The following is a 25,446-nucleotide window of genomic DNA, read 5'->3' as shown; positions in this document are numbered from 1 at the left end:
CTAAAATATTTCTCATGCAATTCTAAAATGGACAGATCGTTTCTATTGCTTTCTGTGGTCCACTGATCCTTGAAAGTGAAGTGTTGTAGTTGATTAGTTCCCTGGCAGGTGATGTTTCTGTAACAAAGTCGATCACCATGATCTCTAATACAACTAGGCGAAAAAACAGACTTGGAACTGCTTAAAAAAGACTATCACTTTGTGAGAGATTAGGGTTTTATGATTTAAGTAGTTAGTAAGCTATCACCATAACCATAAGGAGCTACATTGAAAGAAGCCTGCCATTCTGCTGTTAGAAGTTACTCAGTGCATCAGTGTTCTTGTTTAGTTTAATGTGTCAAATGGATTCGGTGTGGATGTGTGTATAAAACACTACTGAGTTGTATGCAAAAACTAGGTTTTACTAGATGCGACTAGGAAACCGCAGAATCATGCCGTAGTGGTCTTAATCACACAGGAGCTTTACTCTGGAAAAGCTTCACACAATGGTTATTTAGTGAAGGGTATTTTCTAGTTCTACTTACTGAAACAACATATACATGGGTATTATGTAAGATGATAAGCATGGTCGTTATGTTACAAATGTGAAACAATGTTTTGTCGGCTAGCAATTTTTTTTTCAAGAACATGTAGGAGCAGTATCTGTCATGCTACATATAGGCCTATTGCTAATCTTATTGAAAAAAAGTAGGTGAAAATGAGAAACTGGTAGTTACCTTCTTAGCAAGCTAGGGACTTTCTCTGTTTGTATGTGACTACTTGTGTGACCTATCCAAAGAAATTTGCCTTGAATGCCCATGAATTTTGTGTATAATTGCTAGCATTATATTACATAGTATGATGCATGTTGGCTACTCCTGTTGTTTACCAATAGCGATGTCCAGAGCCTAATTCAACAAATTTCACTAATCATAAATATGGATGATATTTATTGAGACCTTCATGAGCATGTAAACTAATTTGAAGAAGTTACTAGAATCTTTACAGATATCCGAAATTGGAATGCAAGTTTGAGGAATCACTTTTTACATGCTTGCCTGGTCATAAGCTCGATATTAAAGTATACAGGAGCAGGACTGGATCCTTTTCTTTCCTGCCTCTTTTTGCTCCAATAATGTTGTTTTCACTGCTAAGGGCCTTGTAATATGTGATAACAGTTTTATCTTCTCACGTGAGTAATCCCTTTAACATTGATAGTGCAAAGCTGCAACAGAAATCCAGTGCAGGACTATACTAAATTTGGGGGACATGAACTTATATTCCTAGCAGTGTAGGATTACATTCATTAGTGCTTTCAGTTTTCACATACCTGGATACATCATGTGTGTATGTGCAGGCGTTACTGATATGGGGGTATCATTCGTTATTTGCTTCTTATTTTTGTGTGTTGGCTGGCTGTCTAGCTAGCTCTAGCTAGCTCTGTGTATGTGTGCTGGAGGGAGGGCCTGCGCGTGTGTGTGTTGTATATATGCTGCCTACAGGTTCTCTGGTTTGAAGTGTAAATTATATATGTTGGTGTTTGGTTGAGGAGAATTGTATATTGTATATATATGTTTGCAGGGATTGAGTTGCTATTGAGTGCCGGAATGTTGATTCATTTCCGTTCCGGCAATTCTAGCACTCCGCATGACCAATTTTTAGCAAAGGTCATGCCGAATTTTTCCGTGAATTCTAACTCTTTTCATCTTCTATTAGTGCAAGCCACCATGTCATCCCAAGAAGAGTTAGAGGCGCACTACAATAAGTTCTTCTTTAGGACGGAGGAGGATGCCGCGGTCGCTGAGGGTAGTGGCGATGCGGACCATGAGATGGAGGATGCCGCTGGGGGTAGTGGCGACGACGAGCCAAGCGGCGACGAGAGAAGTGCCGCCGCCAGGGTTGGCGGCGAGACAAGTGACTACGAGCCAACCGGCGCCGCCGGGGGTGGCGGCGAGACAAGTGGCGACGAGCCAAGCGGCGCCGCCGGGAGTAGTGGCACCGGGACAAGTGGCTCCAAGCGGCCGCGGAAGGCAAGGCGCCAAAACACGGTCGCCACCGGCAGAGACACAGTCACAGAGGTGGACCCCGCCAGTGGTTTGCCGGTGCTGCCGGAGCATGTTGCCAAGGGGTACGGCAACCAACTGGTAGCAATCCTCCGAGAGGTTGTCAATCTCAACGAGACGGACCTCCGAGTCGAGAACAAAGCGCATTTGTGAGTCCAACTCATTGCGAGGTTGCACTCACGATATAAGTTCCTAGGCGACTTCTCCTCCACTCATGAAACCGAAAACATTGTGAACTCACAAGCCCTCCTGAAGTTCACCAAACACCTCAGCAGCTATAAGTACATGGTGAGGAAATTGATTGCTGAAGGCAAAGGTTTCGAAGAGGTCCACTCTTCCTTTCCGCATGTTACGCAAGCGGACTTTGATGTTTTTTTGGCCAATGAAGAGCTACAAGCGACCAAGAATCGTAAGGAGTGGGGGAACGAAATGCGGGAGCTTAACAACGGCAACCACAACCTTGGGAGCCGTGGGTATGAGGGAAAGGAGCCCTATTGGGCGAAGGAGGACGAGGCATATATAAATGCCGGCATTGAGAACCCCTGGCTCAAGTACAAGGACCCGCTTGAAAGAAGATTTATCAGGTCCCGGTACCATAAAAAGAAACTAACTGGGGAACTTGTCACGGACCCCAAGGTGGTAACCGACATAATTTGGTTCACCAACGACAAGAAGGTCCTGGCGTTGGAGAAAAAACTGGTAAGCAATTTACCGGTTTAATTAGATCAAGTATCGTTCATATAATAGTAGCAACATTTTCTAAATGGTTCACGTTTCTTCCGCGGGAAGAAGAAAGACAAAGACTTTCTCAATGTGACGAAGGCTCCTCGTCCCAGGCGTCGACGGGCAGGGTAGCCTGGGACAAGCCTCTCGTACGGGCGATAAACCTCGTTAATGAGAATTCACCTACGAGAAGGCCGCATAGAGGCCGTGTGGCTGGCGCCGATAAAAATGCGCGCAATGACAGGAAGCAGCGGGAGGCGGAGGAAATGAGGAACTCAATCATAGCCCAAGTCCAAGTTGGTTTGGTACCGCAACTCAAAGCTTCACTCGTACCTGATATCAAAGCAGAAGTTGCCGCTTCAGTCCAAGCAGATTTCAACGTTGTCGTCGTGTGGTATGAGGGTGGCAAACAAGCCCCCCCCCCCCGCAAATGCAAGTTGTTAGCTTCGGCGCCAGCAACTCGATGGCGCCGCCGGCCGCCGGCAATGACGATGTTATAATGGAGACTCCTCCGGCCGCCGGCAATGTCGCAGGTGCTAGGGATTCACCGGCCATGCCGGGTAGCAGCCCCTCCGTCACTTGCACGCCCACCGCCGCATGTGCCGGCCCGTCGACATTAGCCGAGCTCAACGCCCTCACGGTAATTAAGATAGTGTACATCAAGTTAATATATTAGTTTCGTCATCCTTGCCATCTCTCTAACGCCGTACACATGTTCTCGCAGGCGCTCTCAACGCCATGCACCTTTCTGATGAAAGTGAACGACGAACTCAAAGACGTCGCGAGGGGGTCCATCATTCGGCCTCTGGATAAGAAGTGGCACACACGAGATATGACCGATGACGTTTACCGGGTTGAAGTGGATCGGGCGTTACCGGGCTATGAAGATTTGCTTCCTCCTAATCAACCGGAAGGTGCCGATAGCCCGTTGAAGCTGACCTCACTAAAGGGTTGGGTACTGCAATGGCCGAAGACCCTAATTAGGATCAACACCTCCACGGGGTCGATGGCAAGCAAAGGAAAGCACCTTGCGGCGCCACAGGTCAGCGTCCCTCCACAACAGCCAGTGGCACCGGTGGTCAGCGCCCCACCACAACAGCCAGCGGCGTTGGTGGTCAGCGCCCCACCACAACAGCTAACGGCGCCAGAGGTCAGCGCCCCACCGCAACAGCTAGCGGCACCAGAGGTCGAGGCGTACGAACGTGACGACTTCCAATGGGATATTCCTACGTCTTCACAAGTTGCCCCGGTGGATCTGAACGCGGCGACCACGAAATATCGGTGCTCCAAGAAGTTGTTCGATTCTCAAGAAACAGCTGAGGAGGAAACGCCTGAGGAGGCCGCCACCGCTGCCGCCAAAAACATGCTGAGCCCAAACACACTCCGTGCTACGGCCAATACGGCGATGGATGGTGATACAGTACAACCCAAGAAGCGGAAGAGGCCAGCAAAGAAGGACGCCAAAGCCAAGGAGGCGGCCAAATCCAAGGACAAGGTCCCACTCCCTGACAAGTTGCCAAACAATTGGCGACCTGAGCATCACTTGGGTGAACCGATGCTGCCGGAGCATGTCCTCAGGATACTCACCCCGGATATGAGGAGCTTGCATAACTCTGTCCTGTATGCGGAGAAGCAACTTCTCAATTCAAAAAATCATGCTTACCCTTTGTACGTGGCGAAGGTACCAACTGGCATGAACTTTGTCGAAAAATACCCCGCGGACTTGTGCTTCATCAGGTTCAATGACATCTTCGACGTCTTTCGCATGAAAATGCTCCACTTTTCTGTGGTTCGGCTAGTTGCTCTTAGCTTGTCTTCCCAAATCGTTAAGGAGGGGACGCCGGGCATCGTGATAATGGACCCCTTCTATATGCGGGAGAGCATCATCTGCAACGCTGGGGATCGGGCGATTGCCACCAAGCAGGTCGAGGATTTCTTGGTGGCGAACATTAAAAAGAGCGACATTCTCATCCCTTACTTCCCCGAGTAAGTAATCACTCGCTAGTCCCCATTACCATTCTATCCTATATCTCCATTTGCATTTGCAAAGGTTAATCCGTGTGTTTTCCGCAGAGATAAGTTCTGCACCCTCATCGTCGTGCACCCGCAACACTCGCATGCAATCTATCTCGACTCGGGTAGGGACAAGAAGAAAGACTACAACCACATCAAGGCCGTTCTCAATGATGCTCTCAACGGCTTCGCCTCCAAGACAGGCCCCCTCAAAGTACAGAGGAAAGTACAAGGAGGCTTGGCCTTAACCCACACAACCAACTTCGCCTGCCTCAGGCAGTCGTTGAAAGACAATGGGATTGACGCCTGGTACGCCATCCTTCAGATGCAGGAGTACATAAAGTACACATATGACATGTTGCTGCCAGAGAGTCTCAGAAACAGGTTTGCAAACATGGCGGATGTCAACGATAAAGAGCTGAGAAAAAACTGGGGTCGCATCCAGCAGTTGATTTGCATGACAATCCTGCACGATGTCAACAATAGGTCTGGCGCGTTCTTCTACGGCTACGGTCTACCACCTAATGATGAGATAGAACTCCGCTTGGAGATGTCGCGTGATGACAGGCCATTCAACACGCTGAAGGGCTGCCGTCCATTCCCCCCTAAGCCTACGACCTGATCCTACGACGGCAACTCTTTTGCTTAAGCTTGAACGATATGTCCATGAACTTCCGTACTGTAATTGATATATATTCCAGCCCGGTCGACTTGTCGCTTTTATTTAGTTGTATGGATGTGCATGTGAACCTGCGTCTATAATTACATTTACTTTGCTATATATTTCTAGATTATGGCATGTTTACCTTAATCATTTGCATTTACTCGACCCTTACTTGGCTCGAATTTGGAGTTCGCCGATGATTAGAATGTTCGGTCACTCGTACACTCGGGGGTGGAGCCAGTGAGCCTTGGTGTGATGGCCACAACTATCAATCTATTGTGCATCGTACCTAGCCTCACTGACTCCATCCCTGGATGTTAATATTTGTTTCGACCAACAAAGTATGAGGCACGCTATTTACTTCGTACTACTTGTCTTTTATTTGAGTTGGCACTTGTTAATTCCATTGGCTGATGATTAGAATGTTTGGTCACTTGTACACTCCGGGGTGGCGCCAGCGAGCCTGGTGTGATGGCACAAATATCAATCTCTTGTGTATCCTACCTGGCCTCGCTGACACCATCCCGGAATGTTAATATTTGTTTCGACCAACAAAGTATGAGGCATTCCATTTAGTTCATACTAGCTACTTGTCTTTTATTTGAGTTGGCACTTCTTAATTGTGTTGGCTGATGATTAGAATGTTTGGTCACTTGTACACTCTGGGGTGGGGCTAGTGAACCTGGTGTGATGGCACAAATATCAATCTCCCGTGCATTCTACTTGGCATCGCTGACCCCATCCCTGAATATTAATATTTATTTCGACCAACAAAGTATGAGGCACATGCTATTTAGTTCATACTACTTGTCTCTTATTTGAGTTGGCACTTGTTAATTGCATTGGTACTGACGTTTTATTTGTCTTGTGCATAGAGATGCCGACGACATATGTAGTGTACAAGGGGAGGGTTCCTGGAGTCTACGACGAGCGGGAGGAGCTGTCGGAGACAGGTGCACCGCTTCAGCGGCAACAGCTACAAGGGATACCCCACTAGGGTGGAGGCGGAAGGAAGATACACGCGTTATCTAGCGGGAGAGATGAGGGACATGAGGAGGAACCGGATGAAGACCATGGCCTTCGTGATGATGCTCATCGTGACTATGGTCATGTTTTATGTGATTGTAGTTTAGGTTAGTAGCTACATTGTGATGTGTATGACGACACTTGTGACGACTATGTACCAAGACTTCTAACTTTGTGAAACTTCGTCGTTTGGTGTTGCATGTGTGTTGTATGAATCAACATTTCGAAACGAGACTTGCCTATTTGTGTATTGATACCGAAATAAGACTTGGCTCTCTATGTGCTTTTCATATTGCATGTATTGTTGTATAAATATCTATTGTATTGGATGATATAAATATGCATTGTAATACGCTGGAAAATGCTGTAAAAATTGAATTTTAGGATTATACCGCCGGCGCACCTCCATCCCCTACTGCCGGCGCACAGCGCACGCGCCACTGCTGACAGCCCCTACTGCCGGCGCAGCTACACGTGCGCCAGCGGTACACCTCATTGCCAGTGAAGCAAGCCCTGTGCGCCGGCAGTAACTGAGCTACCGCCGGCACATAGGCCGGTGCGCCGGCAGTAGCCAGTTATCACCAGCCTGGTCGCACCGGCGGGCTCTGGTGCGCCGGCAGTAGGCCAAGATGGTGCGCCGGCGGTAAGGGTTTTCCTAGTAGTGGCACCCTGGCATCCCTAGCTACTTGATTTGCCCAAGGAGGGCATGTTTTGGCCTAAACCCCTATAATTGGGGTGTTTGGGTGCAACTCACCATGGTCTACCCCAGATAATTCATGTACATCTCATGGGTAGCAGCGTGGGGCATACAATGGTGCACCCATGTGCCAAGTGTGGCCTCACCCTGGCTTCCCAGCTACTTGATTTGTCGTAGGAGGGCATGTTTTGGTCTAGAATCCTATATTTGGGGTGCCTGACGGGTGCAACTCAGCATGGTCTACCCTAGATGATTCATGTAGATCCCATGGGTAGCCGTGTGGGGCATGCAATGGTGCACCCATTTGCCAAGTGTGGCCTCACCCTGGCATCCCCAGCTACTTGATTTGCCCAAAGGAGGGCATGTTTTAGCCTAACCCTGTATTTGGGGTGTCTGGGTGCAACTCACCTTGGTCTACCCCAAATAATTCATGTAGATCCCATGGGTAGCAGTGTAGGGCTTGCAATGGTGCACCCATGTGCCAAGTGTGGCCTCACCCTGGCATCCCCAGCTACTTGATTTTCCCAAGGAGGGCATGTTTTGGCCTAAAACTCTGTATTTGGGGTGTCTGGGTGCAAATCACCATGGTCTACCCCATATAATTCATGTAGATCCCATGTGTAACAGTGTGGGGCATGCAATGGTGTACCCATGTGCCAAGTGTGTCCTCACCCTGATGGCATCCCCAACTACTTGATTTTTCCAAGGAGGGCATGTTTTTCCCTAAAACCCTATATTTGGGGTGTCTAGGTGCAACTCACCATGGTATACCCCAGATAATTCATGTAGATCCCATGGGTAGCAGTGTGGAGCATGCGATGGTGTACCCATGTGCCAAGTGTGGCCTCACCCTGGCATCCCCAACTACTTGATTTGCCCAAGGAGGGCATGTTTTGGCCTAAAACCTTATATTTGGGGTGCCTGGGTGCAACTCACCATGGTCTACCCCAGATGATTCATGCAGATCCCATGGGTAGCAGTGTGGGGTATGCAATGGTGCACCCATGTGCCAAGTGTGGCCTCACCCTGGTATCCCCAGCTACTTGATTTGCCCAAGGAATGCATGTTTTAGCCTAAAACCCTATATTTGGGATGCCTGGGTGCAACTCACCATGGTCTACCCCAGATAACTCATGTAGATCCCATATGGGTAGAAGTGTGGGGCATGAAGTGCACCCATGTGCCAAGTGTGGCCTTACCCTGGAATCCCCAACTATTTGATTTGCCTAAGGATGGCATGTTTTGCCCTAAAACCCTATATCTGGGGTGTCTGGGTGCGACTCACCATGGTCTACTACCCTAGATAATTCATGTACATCCCATGGGTAGCAGTGTGGAGAATGCAATGGTGCACCCAAGGAGGTCATGTTTTGCCCTAAAACCCTATATTTTCCCTCTTAAATATATAAAAAAAAATACTAAACAAAGCCTTGCCTGGATGTTTATGGGCCGGCCCACGAATCGATTTTCCAGCACAAAACGATCAAGCCCACCCACCCAACATATTAGTTAACAACTTTAATTATGCAGGGCATAATTAGCGACAACACGTAACCATCACGGATCCCCCCCCCCCCACGACTTATACCATCGTCGTCTCTTCACACCGTCTCATCTCAGCGATGTCTGGGCGGCCGGCCAAAAGGAACATCTTTCACGCGTTCATCTGAGAGAAACGGTGTTAATCATCGACGGCACTCCTTTGCCATGGATTAGGTATGTCAAGACTTTCACATGTCGTAATATTATTAATAGATACTATACAAAAATATATTTCATTATCCTTCAGCCCCGCGTAGCGCAGCTACGCACAGGGGGCAACGCTCGAGCGGTGATGTGAACGAGGACTGATCCTTCGATCAGGTAAGCCTCCCTCACCGTCGGCGCTCCACCTCTAATGTCAAAACCGGTTCCGTCATCGCCTCCTTCATCATCGGGCATCATCTCCGGCCGGCGCCTCCTCTGAGCTCCTGCCGTCGATTTTGAAAAAAAAGTGAACTATTTTTTTCTTTAGTTTTTGAGCGGAAACGTTTGCTTTGTCGAGTACGAGTACATGAATGAGTGCGTGTCTGAACCAAAACGACTCTAGCACTCAATGGATACGTATAGAAATACAATGGTCCCACACGAATGTACATGTTAATGGTCTAAATCCATCTATTTGGGCTAGGAACTATTATTAGACCAAAATAGGGGTTTGTTACAACTAGTATCTTGTTTCTAGGTTTTGTGCAACAACTACACCAAACATTGGTGTTATGTGCAATTTCCTCAAAAACTTATTCTTTGAAACGAATGTAGTAGCTATTTGTATAAAATACGAATGAATGTGATAGAGCTAGGACCCGGACTGTTTAATGCAAAAACAATACAAACTTAAAGTATAGGGAGCTGCTGTTTCTTTTTTCGTTTTGCTAGTTCTCAGCTAGGTGATGAAAAGATTAAAAAATAGAAGTTTGCTTTCACATTCTCCCTGATGTTTACATTAAGATCCGATTTTGGTGACACTGCACAAAAATGACAGAGCTAAGAACCGTCTGCTTGTCACATTAATTATGGGCATGTTTTGTTATGCCCCATTCGGCCCTACCAAATAATTCTTCAAAAACATGATTGTTTTGCTAATCCGTTCAGGAAGAGTACGGGGAGATCAACAAGAAGAAGAATCTTTGCTAGGTGTGGGCAGCGAGACTGGCAGTTGCTCCCCAAGCTTGGCGCAAATTAAGCAAAGGAAAGAATGTTAAACATGTGGATAGAACCTCCAAATCTGTCGGCATGATTAACGGCAGCACTGAAGAACGACAGAAGGCCTTTTCGGGACCTGCAAAAACGGTCTTGCGGAAGATATTGTTACTGTAATTGTTTCCTTGCTTTTGCCATTCATGCATGATTTGTAGAAAAAGCACCAACATCTACGATTTAGACTGTGATACAAGTGTGTAAACATGTCGTTGCTCCATATTACGTACGAATGGAATGTCTTGTCTAATAAATTCTTGATACATCTAATTTTAGACGAATCTAAGACAATTTCCGCGGGAACGGAGGGAGTACATATGATCTTAAACAAACGGATTAGGTAGGTGACTTTGTGTATGCGACCTTGATTCACAACGTCACTATAGCTTAATCTCCGAATCTCATGTCTGCGTGTCAAAACGTCTCACACAAGAGCAATAAAAGAGGATATATATTCATATCTAGAGATATTTGGTAATTGACTCTAGTTTGTCTAGATACGCACGTATCTAGAGCTAAAATATGTCTAGATATATTCATATATAGATAAAGTTGTGTCAATTAATTTCACCATTTTCAACGAACCCTAGGTCTGCCTCTGGACACGTCTACAATGAAACCCCACACAACCTCTTCGTGCAGTTCGCCGGACGGACCGTCGCCGCGTTACAAACACATAACAATGTATTGAGATTTTTTGCGGGTTACAATGCAATGTGCTTAGATGAGTGCTTACATGAATAAACCTGTTAATGTATTTTATTAAGTACGAGGACTGGGCTACTGCTTAATTGTGTAGGATAGGTCGTTACCAAAATAATTATATAGAACGTCTAGTTAATTAGGCATCCATCTAGTATAAACTAGAAATTACCCCGCACGTTGCAGCGGAAGTGTAGGCAAGTTTTTAGACAGTGCATAAAAAATAAGACATTATTTGGTGAAAATGTATGATTATATGCATATAAACATATAAATCATAGCTCATGATTCATAAACGAATTGAATTGACCCAGTTTGTTTGGGTAAAACAATAGTTACTTTTAGTTTGCGAACAAAACAATAGTTACTTTGAAGGCCTCAACAAAATAAACCGAAGTAGTTACATACATCTAATGCAATTTTTCCATTTCAATGTTTGTACCAAATACACTTCTCAAATTATAGGTTTCAAATGTGAGAATTTCCAACACAAAAATCTGAAAGTTGAGTGTTTCTTATTTGTATCGAAGTTAACAGACTCAATTCAGGCAAATATACTTGACAACTTGAACAGATGAACACCACCCAAAGTTTTTTATTGGTTCATGCTCTTTCTCCCCATTAAGTAGGCGAAGTATGAAGGTGAGAGGTATTCATTTGTCTGCAACCTCATCATATTGTATTTGTCTGAACATACATACAACAACTCCAAAAGAATGGAGAGGTTAATGTGTTGAACCATAACCTCTCAGTCTTAAGCAGAAATCAATTTATGGTTTTACATATACACACTTGCAGCATCCCGTACCAGTGAGATCCTTAATAATTTCTTAACCACTATAAAAACAACTACAAAAGATTCTTACATACTACGGCAACTCTACGGAGAGCTGGCATGTTCCAGTAGAACATCTCGATTCCATTATGCATGAAGGGATGAGGTCACATGAGGAGATGCATTTTGCAGCCACGGAGATTAGTGAGACCTGCCCATCCAAATATATAAAGCTAAACACATCTGAAAAGAGAAAGATAGGGTAGTAACAAAAAATACAGTCGCTAATTTTCAGAGAATTCATCTTACCTTCGTGAGTTTGTCTTTTTACCAATCATGGTCCCCGCGTTGAGCTGAAGTATGAAAGAAATAATGGAGTAATTGCATATGTGGAAGATTAAATCGTAAGGAGAGAAGAAAACGTGTACTCTCAATATGGTGTATCAATCTCCGTAGTGTAGTACATCGACACCATATTTTTCTGAGGACCAGGACTAAGCAGTAGCCTAACCTGGTATATTTATCCTAGATTATATATGACAACTAATCTCCTTTATCTGTCAAAATCCAATCGAGGTGAAAATTACTGCATATGAGATAGAAACATTAGATATAAAGTTTTCGTCAGACGCACATACAACATAATCAAATACCTGGAGCCGGAGATACCTTCAAGATAGAAAGCCGACAGGGCATGGGTAAATGAGCAATCTAGTGTGTTTCCTTGACTTCTCAAATACCCATTGGCAGAATTAGGTGCTCCGGCCGCACGGCAAAATTGGGAGAGAGAGATTCCCGACAGGGCATGAGTAAAGAAACAATCGACGCTGCAAGCCGCAGCCTTCATCAAGGAGATGTAAAATGGATAACGGGATTGCTTCTCCAGCTTCTTTTTGTTCTGGTTCCATGCAGAATCCAGATCGAGGGAGGGACGATGTGTAGATGCCACTAAAATAGGCAAGGCAGACCACCCGGTTTATATGGAGAAATTATGGCGAACTTCTCGTATGGCTCCATTAGTTCGCGGGAATCGCGGGGGAGAGGAAGAGATAGCGATTTCATGGACATTGCATTAACCGAGAGTGGTGGAAGGCTGGTTGGTGGAGAAGACGAACAGTGTTAGGCCTGGTGGGTGTTTTTTCACGTGGGGCTGGGTCGGTTGAATGGCCTGGAAGCTAGGCACTAACACTTTAACACAGCTTGATTTTCATAAAATAAAATGGGCAAAAAAGGGGAAATGCTGAGGTGGATAGGCTGCATGTCAAGAGAAATATGGTAGTGGGGATGAACTTCTTAGTTATATAGGATAAGCAATTATGTTTAACCAAAAGTGGATTATTTTGCTAAGCAAGTCTCGAAGCATCTTACAGTGTATATGCGTTCGTATATTGGTGATCTGACAGGATTATCGGTCCCTCGAGATATGCTCCCGGAGGCGTTTTTTCACTCTTTCTACGGAGGAGAAGCATTTTCCCGGGTACCACTAGATAGAGGCCGACCTTCTTAAAGGGAAAAATCCTCCCGTACATCCTACGAGAAGTCGACACGTGTCCAACGCTGGAGCGCGCGGTCACGCGGGTACGAACGACGCGCGAGTACCGAACCAGCAACCACGCGCGCGATTCACACGAGTACGAGTACTGAACCGAGCCCAAGCAAGTACCGTCCACGTCCAGACCAAGTGACCAACCATGCATGCGCGTTCTACGAGAATGATTTCCTAGCTAGCCAAATCGATCGGAGTGCTAAATCTATCTCACGCACATACAGCGAGTAAATATTGGACACGAGTACAGTTACAAGTACAAATTCAAAAAGACGAGTACAACTCGGTAAACACGTTGAGTACAGTTCCGTACAAAACACGAATACAGTTACATATGGAGCACGAGTACAGTTGAACACACGGGCGAGTACAAGTACATTCACGCACATGAGCAGGTACAACCGCGCACACGAGCAGGTACAGTCGCGCACACAGGCAAGTACATGTACAGAAGTACAGTCACGCATATGAGCAGGTACAGTCACGCACCCGAGCAGGTACAGTCGCGCACACGAGTAAGTACTGGTATAGAAGTACAGTCACGCACACGAGCAGGTACAGTCACGCACACGAGCAGGTACAGTCGCGCACACGAGTAAGTACAGGTTCGCATACACAAGTAAGTATAGTTATCGAGTAAAGGGAAAAAAAATGCACCAAATACACTAAAAACATAAGTACTTATCAGTTGAAACACAAGTACAGTTAGGTACACAACACGATTACAGCCTTATTGGTGTTGGAAGTACGGAAAAAAAGTATCTCGAAACCTATCAACATGGGATCTAGTTTTGAAGATCTCGACGCGAGGATCTCAAAAGTGGAAACGGTTCGTAATTTGGACTTACGGTTCTCGAGATATTTCATTTTGAAAAAACGAAACTAGAAAATAAAGGGAAAAACGTAGCCCCTCTGCCTTCTCTCTCCTCCCTCATCCCCACTTTGCTTCTCCTTGCGACACGTGTCGAGCAGGGAGACCACTTCCCAAGGATTTTCTGACACCACAGCGTGCCACTTGTCGCGCGCGGAGCTAGTTGTCTTCCCTTCGCGAAGGTCGGCCTTTTTCTAGAGTTTTCGGCATTTTCCCATTAGTAAAATTAACACTTGAAGCAGATCTGTTGGGCTATGTCTCCATATTGAAGTGTGTTGGCAGCCCAAGTTCAGCCCACATCCAATGACTGAGGACCCACCTGTTCAAAATTTTGTAATTTCTTTGGCTCTCAGAATTGGCGCCAGCGCATAATTTTATCCACAAAATATCCTTTTTAGCCATTAGTTTCGCAGAAGTAGCCCCGAATTTTTTGAGTGGCAAGGGTATTCAAGTAATTGTAACCCAATGATACCATACCAAGCACTTCCAATCAGAACTCAACCGAGTCATCTCACACCCAGTTTTCCCATTTCAACGAACCCTAGATCTGCCTCCGGACACGGGATACCTCGTGTTACTGCCGGCGCACCAGCCAGTGGTAACCCATTACCATCAGCATGTTTCCACCGGTGGCCTCTGGTGCGTCGGCAGTAGCCTTTTTTGGTGCGCCGAGAATAAAACTTTCCTGAGTAGTGCAATCTGGTCAGCCATGGTGAGTAGATAAGAAGAGAACCACCACTAACACAAACTCTCAACACCAGTGTGGCAAAGAGCGGTTCTCATCTTACTTTATGTCGTGGTAGTGCTCTTGTGCCGGACAAACTCGCAATCAGTTGTGTAGATGTAGAACGGTGGTATGAGAGACCTCCATGACAAGATCCCAGATTGTCGCGTGGCATAGCGCTCTAACTCCAAAATAGAAGATTCACCACTTGGCGACATCAACGGTCAGCTGAAAGCTTCACAAAGAAACTATACTATAAGCTCCCAAATCTTAGCCATTACGAGCCATCCAACGAAGGAGACATTGCTGGTGACAAAAGAAAAATATAGCAGAAGTCTGCTATAAACTTCCGATGTCACCATGGTGGAAAATGGGCGCATGAAACTGTTAACCAGCCTAATGGAAAACGGGCTTCTCAAGTCGTTGGAAAATGATCTTATATAAGCTAGTTTATCCAAAGAGTGCGTAATATTCACTGGATATTTTTTCGAAGCTCTTTGTGTTTGAGATGAAAAGTATACAAGTGATTACAAACACAACCGGTAGTTAAAGATCACTAGATGATTAGCTGCTGGTAACAATTACAGTATACTCCATTATAAGATCTATCGATCAAGAATCGCAACAACTCAAACCAAGCACCAACATTTTGGATGAGTTTGCAAGAAAGTCTAATACATTATACATGTCAATCTGGTACACAAAATATAATTAATCGATCCTCTGAAAAATATAATTAATCGAACAAACACAATAATAATTATAGTGTGGTGTTTCGCATAAACTCACAAGCATATATGTAGTTATAGTACGGCGGTATGAGGGACCGCCACCCCAAGACCTCAAATTTAGGTGGCATACCGCTCGAGCTCCTGGATAGAAGATCCACCAATGTTATTCTCGGAACCTCGCCACCAGCTGTAGGCCCTTTTTGGTAGCTATCACGTAGCAGAAATAGATTCCGATCTACGGAACCTTGATGTGTTTTAGCAATGCTCCAAGCATACCGAGACATATGATCCTCAGGATACTGGCCAAATGCCAAGGTATTCTTCCGTGTGAACTCCCTAACCTGTCTCAGAACCCTGCACCAGAACCAAGCACTGAGGTTTCCTCTTAGTAGAACTGCAACACAATTTGCGGATATGAAAGATCCACGCATCTCTAGGGCTAGCTCCATGGCTATGGATGTTAACTTTGGGTGCTCCATCGGATCTGTGCTACCAAACACGAGCATCTTGAAGAAATGCCAGTAAGCTTCTTTAGACAAGCATTTCAGTTTGATGGCTTCCGTTGTTCCAACCCTGGCCATCTTCTCTGAACGGCCAGTGATTATGATTTTACTACCATGTGCCATGTATCTTTTAGAAGTGTGCAGCAGCCTCTTCCATGCCCCTTCGTCCACATCATTTAGGAGCTCAATGACAACCAACAGCCTTTCTTCACCCGAGGCAATACTTTGATGCTTGATCACACAATGGTCTCTAAAAGTCGATGCCGTTTCATCCTTAAGGTCATTTCCGCTGTACAACAATATCAAGGAGAAATGATTGCGCACACGCTCATCGCAACAAACATGTTCCACAAGAGTACTCTTTCCAACAAGCCCAGGACCAACAATTGGAAGAACACCAAAATTTCCATACCCAGGAGGCTCAGCTTGTAGCAAGAAGCTGATGGCTTGTTCCCTCTCCATTTGGCGGCCGAACATACACTTGTCCAAAAATAAATATGTGGCACAAGGTTGGCGGTAAATCCGAGGGTAGCTCATGAGAAGCATAACAAACTCTTTCATATCAACAACCATGCTTTCTAGGACAAGAGCAGCCTGTTTCAACTCTTTAATGCTTTCTCTACCGATTAATGGGCTCTCAATCTGGGTGTTGCTAACTAGGCGGCAAAAACGCTTAGCCGGATTAAATTTGGATTGAGCAAACGAGAAGCGACGAACCTCATCATGATCAATCTTCCTCTCTTTGCACCTGAAGGTGTCGAGAAGGTAGTACCCCCTAAACATTTGCTCTTTCATGGTACTAATATGACGGACCATCACTCGATTTTCAACGCGCCGTCCCTCGGCCTCCTCGACGACGGTAGATATCCTCAGAAGCAGCTGGCGCAGCCTCTGCAGATCCTCCTCCGCGGTTGTCTGCTCGCGCCACTTCTCAGCCACGATGGATATAGCTCTGCTGACAATTTCACCAAGAACTGCAGAAATGACCGCCTCCATCGTGAAGCGTGAACGAAGGGGAACCCCCGCAGCCCGCCACTTGATAGATGGTGCTCTGAGGTTGAAGGACTTAAGGAGGTTCCGACTCGATGTCTTTGAAAAGTTCAAAAAGGAATTTTCCTGTAATCTTCATAAAAGTAGTAGGAATAAAAAAATTCTAGTCTATTGACCCAGCACCAAAGTCACAGTTACGACAGAAGATTGTGCCATCCAACGAATGTGACACCTTCCTGACACAAAAAAGGTGCCTTTTTTTTATCTAGAGGTCAACATGGTGGAAACTTGGCGCCGCATGTTTCCAATTTTCTTCGGTTCTTTCCCAAATAGAATATCCACCACTTGGTGACATTCAACGGTCAGGTACAAGCTTCTCCAAGAAACTGTGCTATGAACTCCAGAAACCTAGTCATTACTTAGCCATCCAACCAAGGCAACGTTACTGGGGCCAGAATAAAACTAGCAGTATCTGTTTTTATCAAGGAAAAAAATAGCGCTATGACCTTAAAATACGCTAATAGGGTGCTATAACGCTGACCCGCACTTTGTGCTCTCAGGTGCAGGCGCACCCTATATACTCTAAAAAATGTAGTAATTTCAAATAAAGTAAAAAAAATTGAATCCTTTTGGGAATGAAAGATAATCCAGTATTGTACTCGTATAAAATTGTTTGGCCAAGAAATGATTCACATTGACTTCAGGCAAAAAAAAAAACAAATCTATGACGAATATAGCGTGAATAGTTCTTTAATATAGGACCTTCAAGTCTGTTTTTTTCACCCAGGAAACAAGAGAAGTTATTCCATGGTGAATCTTTCGTATACGAGTACAATACATGATCGTCTTTGATTTCCAAAAAGATTTGAATTTTTTTGACATTTTTCTGAATTACTAATTTTTTTTAATATAGGGTGCGCTTGCTCCCAGGTTCACCAACGTATTTTCCGCTATAACGCGCTATAGTATGCTATCAACGGGACATTGTACACTGATTAATTTAGCGTGGGTTTTCCAGATATGCTATAGCATGCTATTACTATCAAAATAGTACGTTTTTTTATATGGTTTTTATACAGATGTCAGCATGGTGGAATCTTCATGCGGCAAGACACCATTAACCTGCATCATGGAAAATTGGCTTCAAAACAAATGTTATATAAAAGCATATCTAGCCGATTCATGGAGTAATATTTTGATTTTACTCCTCTAAACTCCACCTAGCCGAATCCTTAAACCGGTTAGAGTAAATTATTTACGCATTGTCTACCCGACCTCTAATTATCACTAGAGAACAAACTTTCACATACGGCTGAAATAATATGTCACATATCGTTACTACGCAAGTTTGGGCAATGCTTTTCTACAAAACACACGGTTTATTAAATCGTGTGTGACGAGACCTCCAATCGCAAACGTTTTGTTTCAAGAAATCGTTTGCAATGTGAAGGGCTATCACAAACGATTACTTTATGGCCTAGCGTCTGGGTCTTTGCTGATCACAAACGACGTGTATTGTTTCATTGTATGTATTCATTTTTCCGCACACATTTTTTGTTTAAACTAGAAGTACGCAGATTGCTTATATTTTTTTAATAAAGGGAATATATTAATATAAAAAGATATCAATTACACCCATTCTCTATAACTACGCACTATCCTAATGGTAATACGGATGCACCCAGCCAAAAAATAAAAGAAATTAAGAAAAAAAAGTCACGCTACGATGTTCCAGCCCTAGCAACAGCAATACATCCACTACTAAGACAACACCTGAACTCCAGGCTATCCAAAAGCGACGCCTCAAAGAAGGGAAACAATGCACAAGCGTTGTCGTCGCCCGATCAAAGATCTTAGGTTTTCACCCTGAAGATAGTCCTCGCTTTTTCAAGAAGATCATTTTCAGGCACAACCAATTAAGGCTAGATCTTGGATTTTCACCCTAAAAGTTAAGACTCTGAACTTCACATGTGCTGCCACCACCACTTGCATATTGCTACTGAGAGAACCAGAACACCAAGAAAGTCCCTCAACATCACATAGACTCAAACCTCCATTGCTAGTCCTCCAATCCGGCCTTCATGATATTCTCTGCCTCTGATTTTCACCATGACCAGAATCCCATCTGATGGCAACACAAAACAGAGCTTCGTGTCGCTCCCTCCAGAACCAAACGGCCGGGATAAAAGCATGGATGTGCGCGACTGAATACCATCCGATCCGGCAAACTCCAGGCAAAAGATGCACTGTTCCATTCGCCGGCGCGCCTTCCGGAACTCATCACTCCGGCTAGATGAAGAAGAATCGGCATCCAGAAGGTCTTCATCTTCGCAAAATAAGAAACCTAGGACCACCACCTTTATTCAAGCCTTGCGAGCAGCCCCCACGCCACCCGCCAGAAACCTGCAAGCAGCTACCCCAAACCCTACCAGCAGCCCGGAAAGGAGACGGCCGAGCAGGGTCGATCCTCCACCGGATCCGGCCCAACCACGCAGCGAAGACGATCGGGGCGGTGGCATGGGTACCCAGCTGAGGTTACGGCCACCACCCGCCGGCACTGCTTCTTCACCGCCGGCCATAGCGCCGCCGGGCGAGGATCTCCGCCACCATCCCAACCAAGGGCGCCGCCCTAGTTGCTGCACGAAGATGAGCCGGCCACACCCGCCCTTGAAGCCATGGCAGCCTTCCCCGGTGATCTCTGCCCCAAACCACCTTCGGCGGCAGGGCCCGCCACCGCGGCAAGAGCCGATGGCAGCGGCTCGTTGGGAGCAACAGCGGCGGGGGCTCTAGCGGAGGCGCGTGGAGTCTCCACCGGTGTCGCCCTAGGGGGCGGCACGGGGGGTTAGGAGAAAAACCCGGCATTCCTCCAGATGTACGACTCCCAAAAACAAGATTCTTAAAAAATTGGGAGAATTTCACTTCCCGGCCTCTGCACCAACTAGGGATGTACACAACCATAGGCATGAGTACTAAGATTTTTAATCTTGGTGAAAGATTAAAGCATAGTCCTCAAGATAAATTGCATGAGTACCAGGTCTAGCCGCAGAACCATGATACAAGTAGATTCATGCCCAGATGCACCAGCAACACATCATAGTATGATATAAATTATATTTGATTGCATAATTCATCCACCACATATAACATGCATTTGGGCTGTATTTTTCAAAGATCACGATCTTTTTATTAATTTTCACAAATAATACGTGGATCTAGGGATTTACAAAAATGCGTCGACCTTGGCCACTGCGACACCGACCGGCACCTGTTAGCCATGGCCATGCCGCACAGGCCTATCGTCCACACATGCACCGACCGGTCGCTTTGCCTGTCCCACCTATCCATCGATAGGCCCATCGGCCACGAGAAGACGCCTTTCGGCCACGTCGACACTGAAAGGGCTTTTGGCCATCCCCACGCCGAAAGGTTCCAGGACCTGAAACAATTGCGTCGCCCCACTCCTCCTTTCTCCTCACTCCTTCTCTCTCTCTCTCCATGTTTCGTAAACAGCTCCCTGTTGTGTTCATTTTAAGACGATTTTCCACCAAAATTTCATCCTAGGGAGCAAGGGGAACCCCGATTTGCTGATAGGTTAGCCGGTGGAGGCGATTTGGTGGTGCTCTTTTGGAACAATGTTGGTGCGTGTTGCCGTTTGGTGATGAGTATCTACACGGTGGTACTGGTGCTGGTGGTGCTCATCTGGTGGTTCAAGGCTGGTGGACGGAGGTGCTTTGAACGCTTCTAGGGTCCACCCTAATCCCTCCATAATTATAGTTTCCTTTACGCGGGTATGGTTAGTTAGTCGTGTGAAATTATTTTCAGTGGATTAGTTAGATTTTGTTGTTAGCAATAGAGCGTGCGGTATTATTTATTTAGGTGGTCCAGTAGTAAAAAAAAAATTCGGCGGTGTCTTTTAGACGGTATTATGTCATCCTGCAAAGTATTTGACAGGTGTAATTTCTTTTACGCTAGCACAACAATGTCCGCCTTAGTGAAATTTGTTGTCCGTTGTGGTTCTGATACTGTTTGGACAAATCAGATGTGAGCTGATCTTAGTGAGTTTCAGGTTTTGGAGTTGGAATTGACAGCCTCTAAAACATGGACCGTTAGTTGAAGGACTGGTTGGCACTAAGTTTCGGGCTCGATCCTGAAGCATATACTATCGATGTTATCGATGTGCATATATAGTGGACCAAGTCAAGATCAAATATTTTCTGGCATTTGAGGCCAATAGATCAGATGTCGTGCTCGGCAGTAGTCTTGGGGACGGCCGGTACGCGCGACACGATAGCCACCACCTGGGACAAACGTTCAAGGAGGGCGCGACAGGCGTGGCGAGGCTAACGGCAAAGGCTACGGCTGGAGAGAGTTGTTTCTACGCAGCCTTGGCAAGAGCTATCGCCGTCGATGCGGGGCAGTGGCAGATGACATTCACGGGGTGGAGAGAAACCGCGGCTTGCGGGAAGGAGGGGCCAGGCGGGCTAAAATGGTGTTGTGTCGCTGCCAGGACGTGCATATCAGGCTTTTTCCGCGTGCCGCGCGTTGCCGGCACCCCCCACGCTACGGGGCCGGCACGGAATGCCAGTCCAGTTATCGGGCGCAGTTCACGCCGACAGAGATTTGGGGAAGCCGGTGGGAGCTGCTTTCGTCCAGACCCTCCAAAGACCGTTTGGGGAGCCTTTGGGGGCACTGATGGGAATCCTCTTACTTAATGTTATGGTACTACTCTTGTGCCAGAGAAACTTGCAGTCAGTTTTTAGATGTAGAACGATGATATGAGAGATCTCCATGACGATATCCCAAATTGTCCCCGTGGCATAGAGCTCTAATTCCCAAATAGAAGATTCACCACTTGGTGACATTCAACGGTCGGCTGAAAGCTTCACAAAGCAACTATGATATATACTTTAGAACCCTATCCATTACTGAGACAATCCAACGAAGGCGGCGACATTGCTGGTGACAAAAGAAAAACAGCAGTAACTGTGCTATAAACTTCCGAGGTCAGCATGGTGGAAACCTGGTGCTGCATGACACTATTAGCCAGCATAATGGAAAACAGGATTCTCGAGTCGTTGGTAAACAATGCTATATAAACTAATTTATCCAAAGAGTACGTAACAGAGTCTCCAGAATTATCTACCCGCTTTTATTCAAAGCTCTTTGTGCTTGACATGAAAAGTATGTAAGTGATTACAAACACAATCAGTAGTTAAACATCAGTAGATCACTACATGATTAGCTACTGGTACCAGTTATATTATACTCCATTATAAGATCGATCTATCAAGAATCTCAACAACTCAGGTCAAGGACCAACATTCAGATGAGCTTCCAAGAGAATCTATTACGTGCCAATCTAGTAAGCCACATATAATTAATCGAGCAAACACTGTGATAACTATGGTGTGGTGTTCCGCACAAACTCACAATCATATATGTAGCTATAGTATGGTGGTATGAGGGACCTCCACCACAAGACCTCAAATTTGCGCGGCATAGCGCTAGAGCTCCTGGATAGAAGATCCACCATTGTTATCCTTGGAACCTCACCTCCGGCTGCAGGATCCTTTTGGTAACTAGCATGTAGCAGAAATAACTTACGATCCTCGGAACCTTGACGTGTTCCAGCAATGCTCCAGACGTACCGGGACATATGATCCTCAAGATATTCACCGAACATCAAGGTATTCTTCTGTGTGTTTTCCCTAAGCTGTCTGAGAACCCTGCATCCGAACTGAGCACTGAGATTTTCTCTCAGTAGGGCGGCAACAACATAGGCGGACATAAAAGATCCGTGTATCCCTAGGGCTATCTCCATGGCTATAGATGTTAACTTTGGATGGTCCTCCGGATCCGTGCTACCGAACACAAGCATCTTGAAGAAATACCAGTACGCTTCTTTAGACAAAAGGTTCAGCTTGATGGCTTCCCTTGTTCCAACACTAACGATCTTCTCTGAACGGCTAGTGATTATAATTTTACTCCCATGTGCCATAAATCTTTCAGAAATGTGCATCAGCCTCTTCCATGCCCCTTGGTCCACGTCCCCTAAGATCTCAATGACAACCAACGACCTCTTTTCAGCCGAGGCAATATTTTGATGCTTGATCACACAATGATCTCTAAAAGTCGTCACTGTTTCATATGTAAGGCCATTTCCTCTGTAGAACAAGATCAAGGAGAAATGATCGCGCACACGCTCATCCCTGCAAACATGTTCCACAAGAGTGCTCTTCCCAATAAATGCAGGACCGAATATTGGAAGGACACCCAAATTTCCATCCCCTGGGGGCTCAACTTGTAGCAAGAAGCTGATGGCTTGTTCCCTCTCCATTTGACGCCCAAACATACACTTATCCAAAAACAAATACGCCCCATAAGGTTGCCGGTACATGCGAGGGTAGCTCATTACAAATATAGCGAACTCCTTCATATCAGCAACCATGCTTTCTAGTCCAAGAACAACCTGTTTCAACTCCTTACTGCTGTCTCTACCAATTAACATACTCTTAATTTGACTGTTGCTAGATACGCAGCGAAAGCGCTTAGCCGGATTAAATTTGGATTGAGCAAACAAGGAGTGACTCACCTCCTCATCGTCGTCGTCGGTCTTATTATGTATGCACTTGAAGGAGTCGAGAAGGTAGTACCCTCTGAATATTTGCTTTAACATCATGCTAACCTGACGGATCATGCCTTGATTTGTGACGCATCGCCCCTCAGCCTCCTCAACGACTGCAGATATCCTCAGAAGCAGTTGCTGCAGCCTCTGCAGATCCTCCTCGGTGGTTGTCTGCTTGTCGGCGCACTTCTTGACTACGATGGATACGGCTCTGCTGATAAGATCCCCAAGAACTGCAGAAATGAGCGCCTCCATTTGTAAAGAGCGAACGAAAGGAACAGCCGAAGAGCTCCCGTAGGATTTGGGGAATTTTTTGGATCGAAGCTTCCTACTAGGAAAACGAGGGTTCCTTCAAGGGGGGACAAAGGGCGAGGATGAGAAGCGGCAGGGGGATTCGCAGGAATTAGTGGAAGATCTCAGGAGCAAGAGGAGATCTCAGAAGCAAGAGGAGATCTCAGAAGCCAGTAGCCACTTAGGACAACCTGGCGTAAACCGACTGTCTCGGCCTTCTCCTAGTTAAGTGTTTGGTGACACTGAACGATCAGCTGATTTCATAAGACAGACAGCTCCGCCAGTTGAACGGGCCAAATGGGGGTTCTCCTAGTCTTTGTTGACCACTTGACCTCCAATGGGAGTGACATATCGTGTGCCATTCATTCACTACTCCACTTTTTTTTTTTTTTTGAGAAGGTACCGCGTGTCATTCATTCATCAAACAACCAGCTTACAGCGCACGCAGAACCAGCCAGAATGCTCCAGAAGCACCAGCTGTCTCAACACTTTGCAGAAAGGACCCCTAAAAAGAAAAGATTACAAACAAGTTCTTGGAGACCCTGCACTGAAACGCCATCGTTCGTCTAAGAGCCGCCGCCGCCGAAAACGCCACCGGAGCAGGAGACGAAGCACCACAGAAACCTTGACCCGGCAAGCTTCCTCGCAGCTAAACTGCTTTGTGGACCTCTCATGGAACCCGCCGCGGACGGCGAGAACACTTCCTCTGGGGAACGTCAGCCGGGGAAGACCCTGAGCTTGATCGGGCCGCAGCACCGCTCGATCCAGTCGACCACGTCACCGTAGAAGAGCAGAACCGCCTGCCAGCATCCTCGAACCCAGCACCGAAACCAGCAGCACCTGGAGCATGCCGACGACTCCGGCCGGTCACACTCCTGTACAGTTCCTCCCGAACTCTGTGGCGGCGTCGGAGCAAACGCGACCACGTCAGCGGAGTTGGAGGACAAAAACCGCTCCGAAGTCGCCGCCGCCGCCACGCCGACCCCGCCTGGACTCCTAGCTCTCAGATCTGCCACCAGCAGCACCGGAAACCGTCGTGCTGAAGCCACATCAGGAGCAGACTTATTGAATGCCGCCACCATCTCCATTGGAGACAAGGAAATGGCCGGCTCACATCTAGCTACATAGCCTAGACCTAGACTACAGCTATACAACTCCGCACGGCGGATCCAGAAGCTTAGCCCCCTCCGACGAGCCAGAGGCCCCCGGGAGAGGGACGGGGCTTGCCTGTGGCGCCTCCGTGCGACCATCTGTGCGCCCGGGCCATACTTTATCCATCTAACGGTGGTTGCCTCCAGCGCCCCTCGCTTGCCTTTTTTCTTGGCAAATTTTTTTCACAAATACGGCAATACAAATCCGGTCAATACTCACCGTGGTACTGAAAATAATTCGCAGAACTCGCCAGCAATCTCAGTCCTCTTTCCCTTCGGCGTTGGACAGAGCTAGAGGGTGGAGTGGAATAGCGAAGCGAGTCGCCGATGTGTCCTCCGGCCACGGCCTCCTACCTATCCCGTTCCTCAACTCGCCGGCATGTCCTCCCATGCCCTCTTCTATCTCGCCGGCATGCGGACTGGATGGTGATGACATCAAGCTAGGGACGGGCGACGGACTGAGGGTGGAGACTGCATGATTGCTTTCTCGTTCCCCCTTGTCGCTCCCGTGGGCGACGGGAGGGAACTCTAGCCGCCACCGGCCCAGACTCCTCACCCTGCTCCTCCCTCCCCTCGCCGCCGCCGGAGGGCGTCGCTGGGCAAAGCCCGGGCGCTGGCGGCGGCGGGGATTCC

The 25,446-nt window shown here is 46.6% G+C and overlaps 2 protein-coding genes across 2 annotated transcripts; both read right to left on the bottom strand.

The window, feature by feature from the left end:
• Positions 1-14,587: 14,587 nt before the first annotated feature.
• LOC124648404 (disease resistance protein RGA2-like) lies at positions 14,588-16,752 on the bottom strand. Its single transcript, XM_047188180.1, has 2 exons — positions 15,350-16,752; positions 14,588-14,663 (listed from the first exon to the last, which is right to left on the bottom strand). Exons 1-2 carry the CDS (start codon positions 16,750-16,752, stop codon positions 14,588-14,590), a joined length of 1,479 nt encoding a protein of 492 aa, XP_047044136.1.
• Positions 16,753-21,921: 5,169 nt separating this feature from the next.
• LOC124707252 (disease resistance protein RGA2-like) lies at positions 21,922-23,789 on the bottom strand. Its single transcript, XM_047238920.1, has one exon. It carries the CDS (start codon positions 23,624-23,626, stop codon positions 22,148-22,150), a length of 1,479 nt encoding a protein of 492 aa, XP_047094876.1. The 5' UTR covers positions 23,627-23,789; the 3' UTR covers positions 21,922-22,147.
• Between the last annotated feature and the right edge of the window lie 1,657 nt (positions 23,790-25,446).

The sequence above is a fragment of the Lolium rigidum genome, chromosome 4, assembly GCF_022539505.1.
Source record: "Lolium rigidum isolate FL_2022 chromosome 4, APGP_CSIRO_Lrig_0.1, whole genome shotgun sequence".
Lineage (NCBI taxonomy): Eukaryota > Viridiplantae > Streptophyta > Magnoliopsida > Poales > Poaceae > Lolium > Lolium rigidum.
This window is presented reverse-complemented; position numbering and strand designations above follow the sequence as displayed.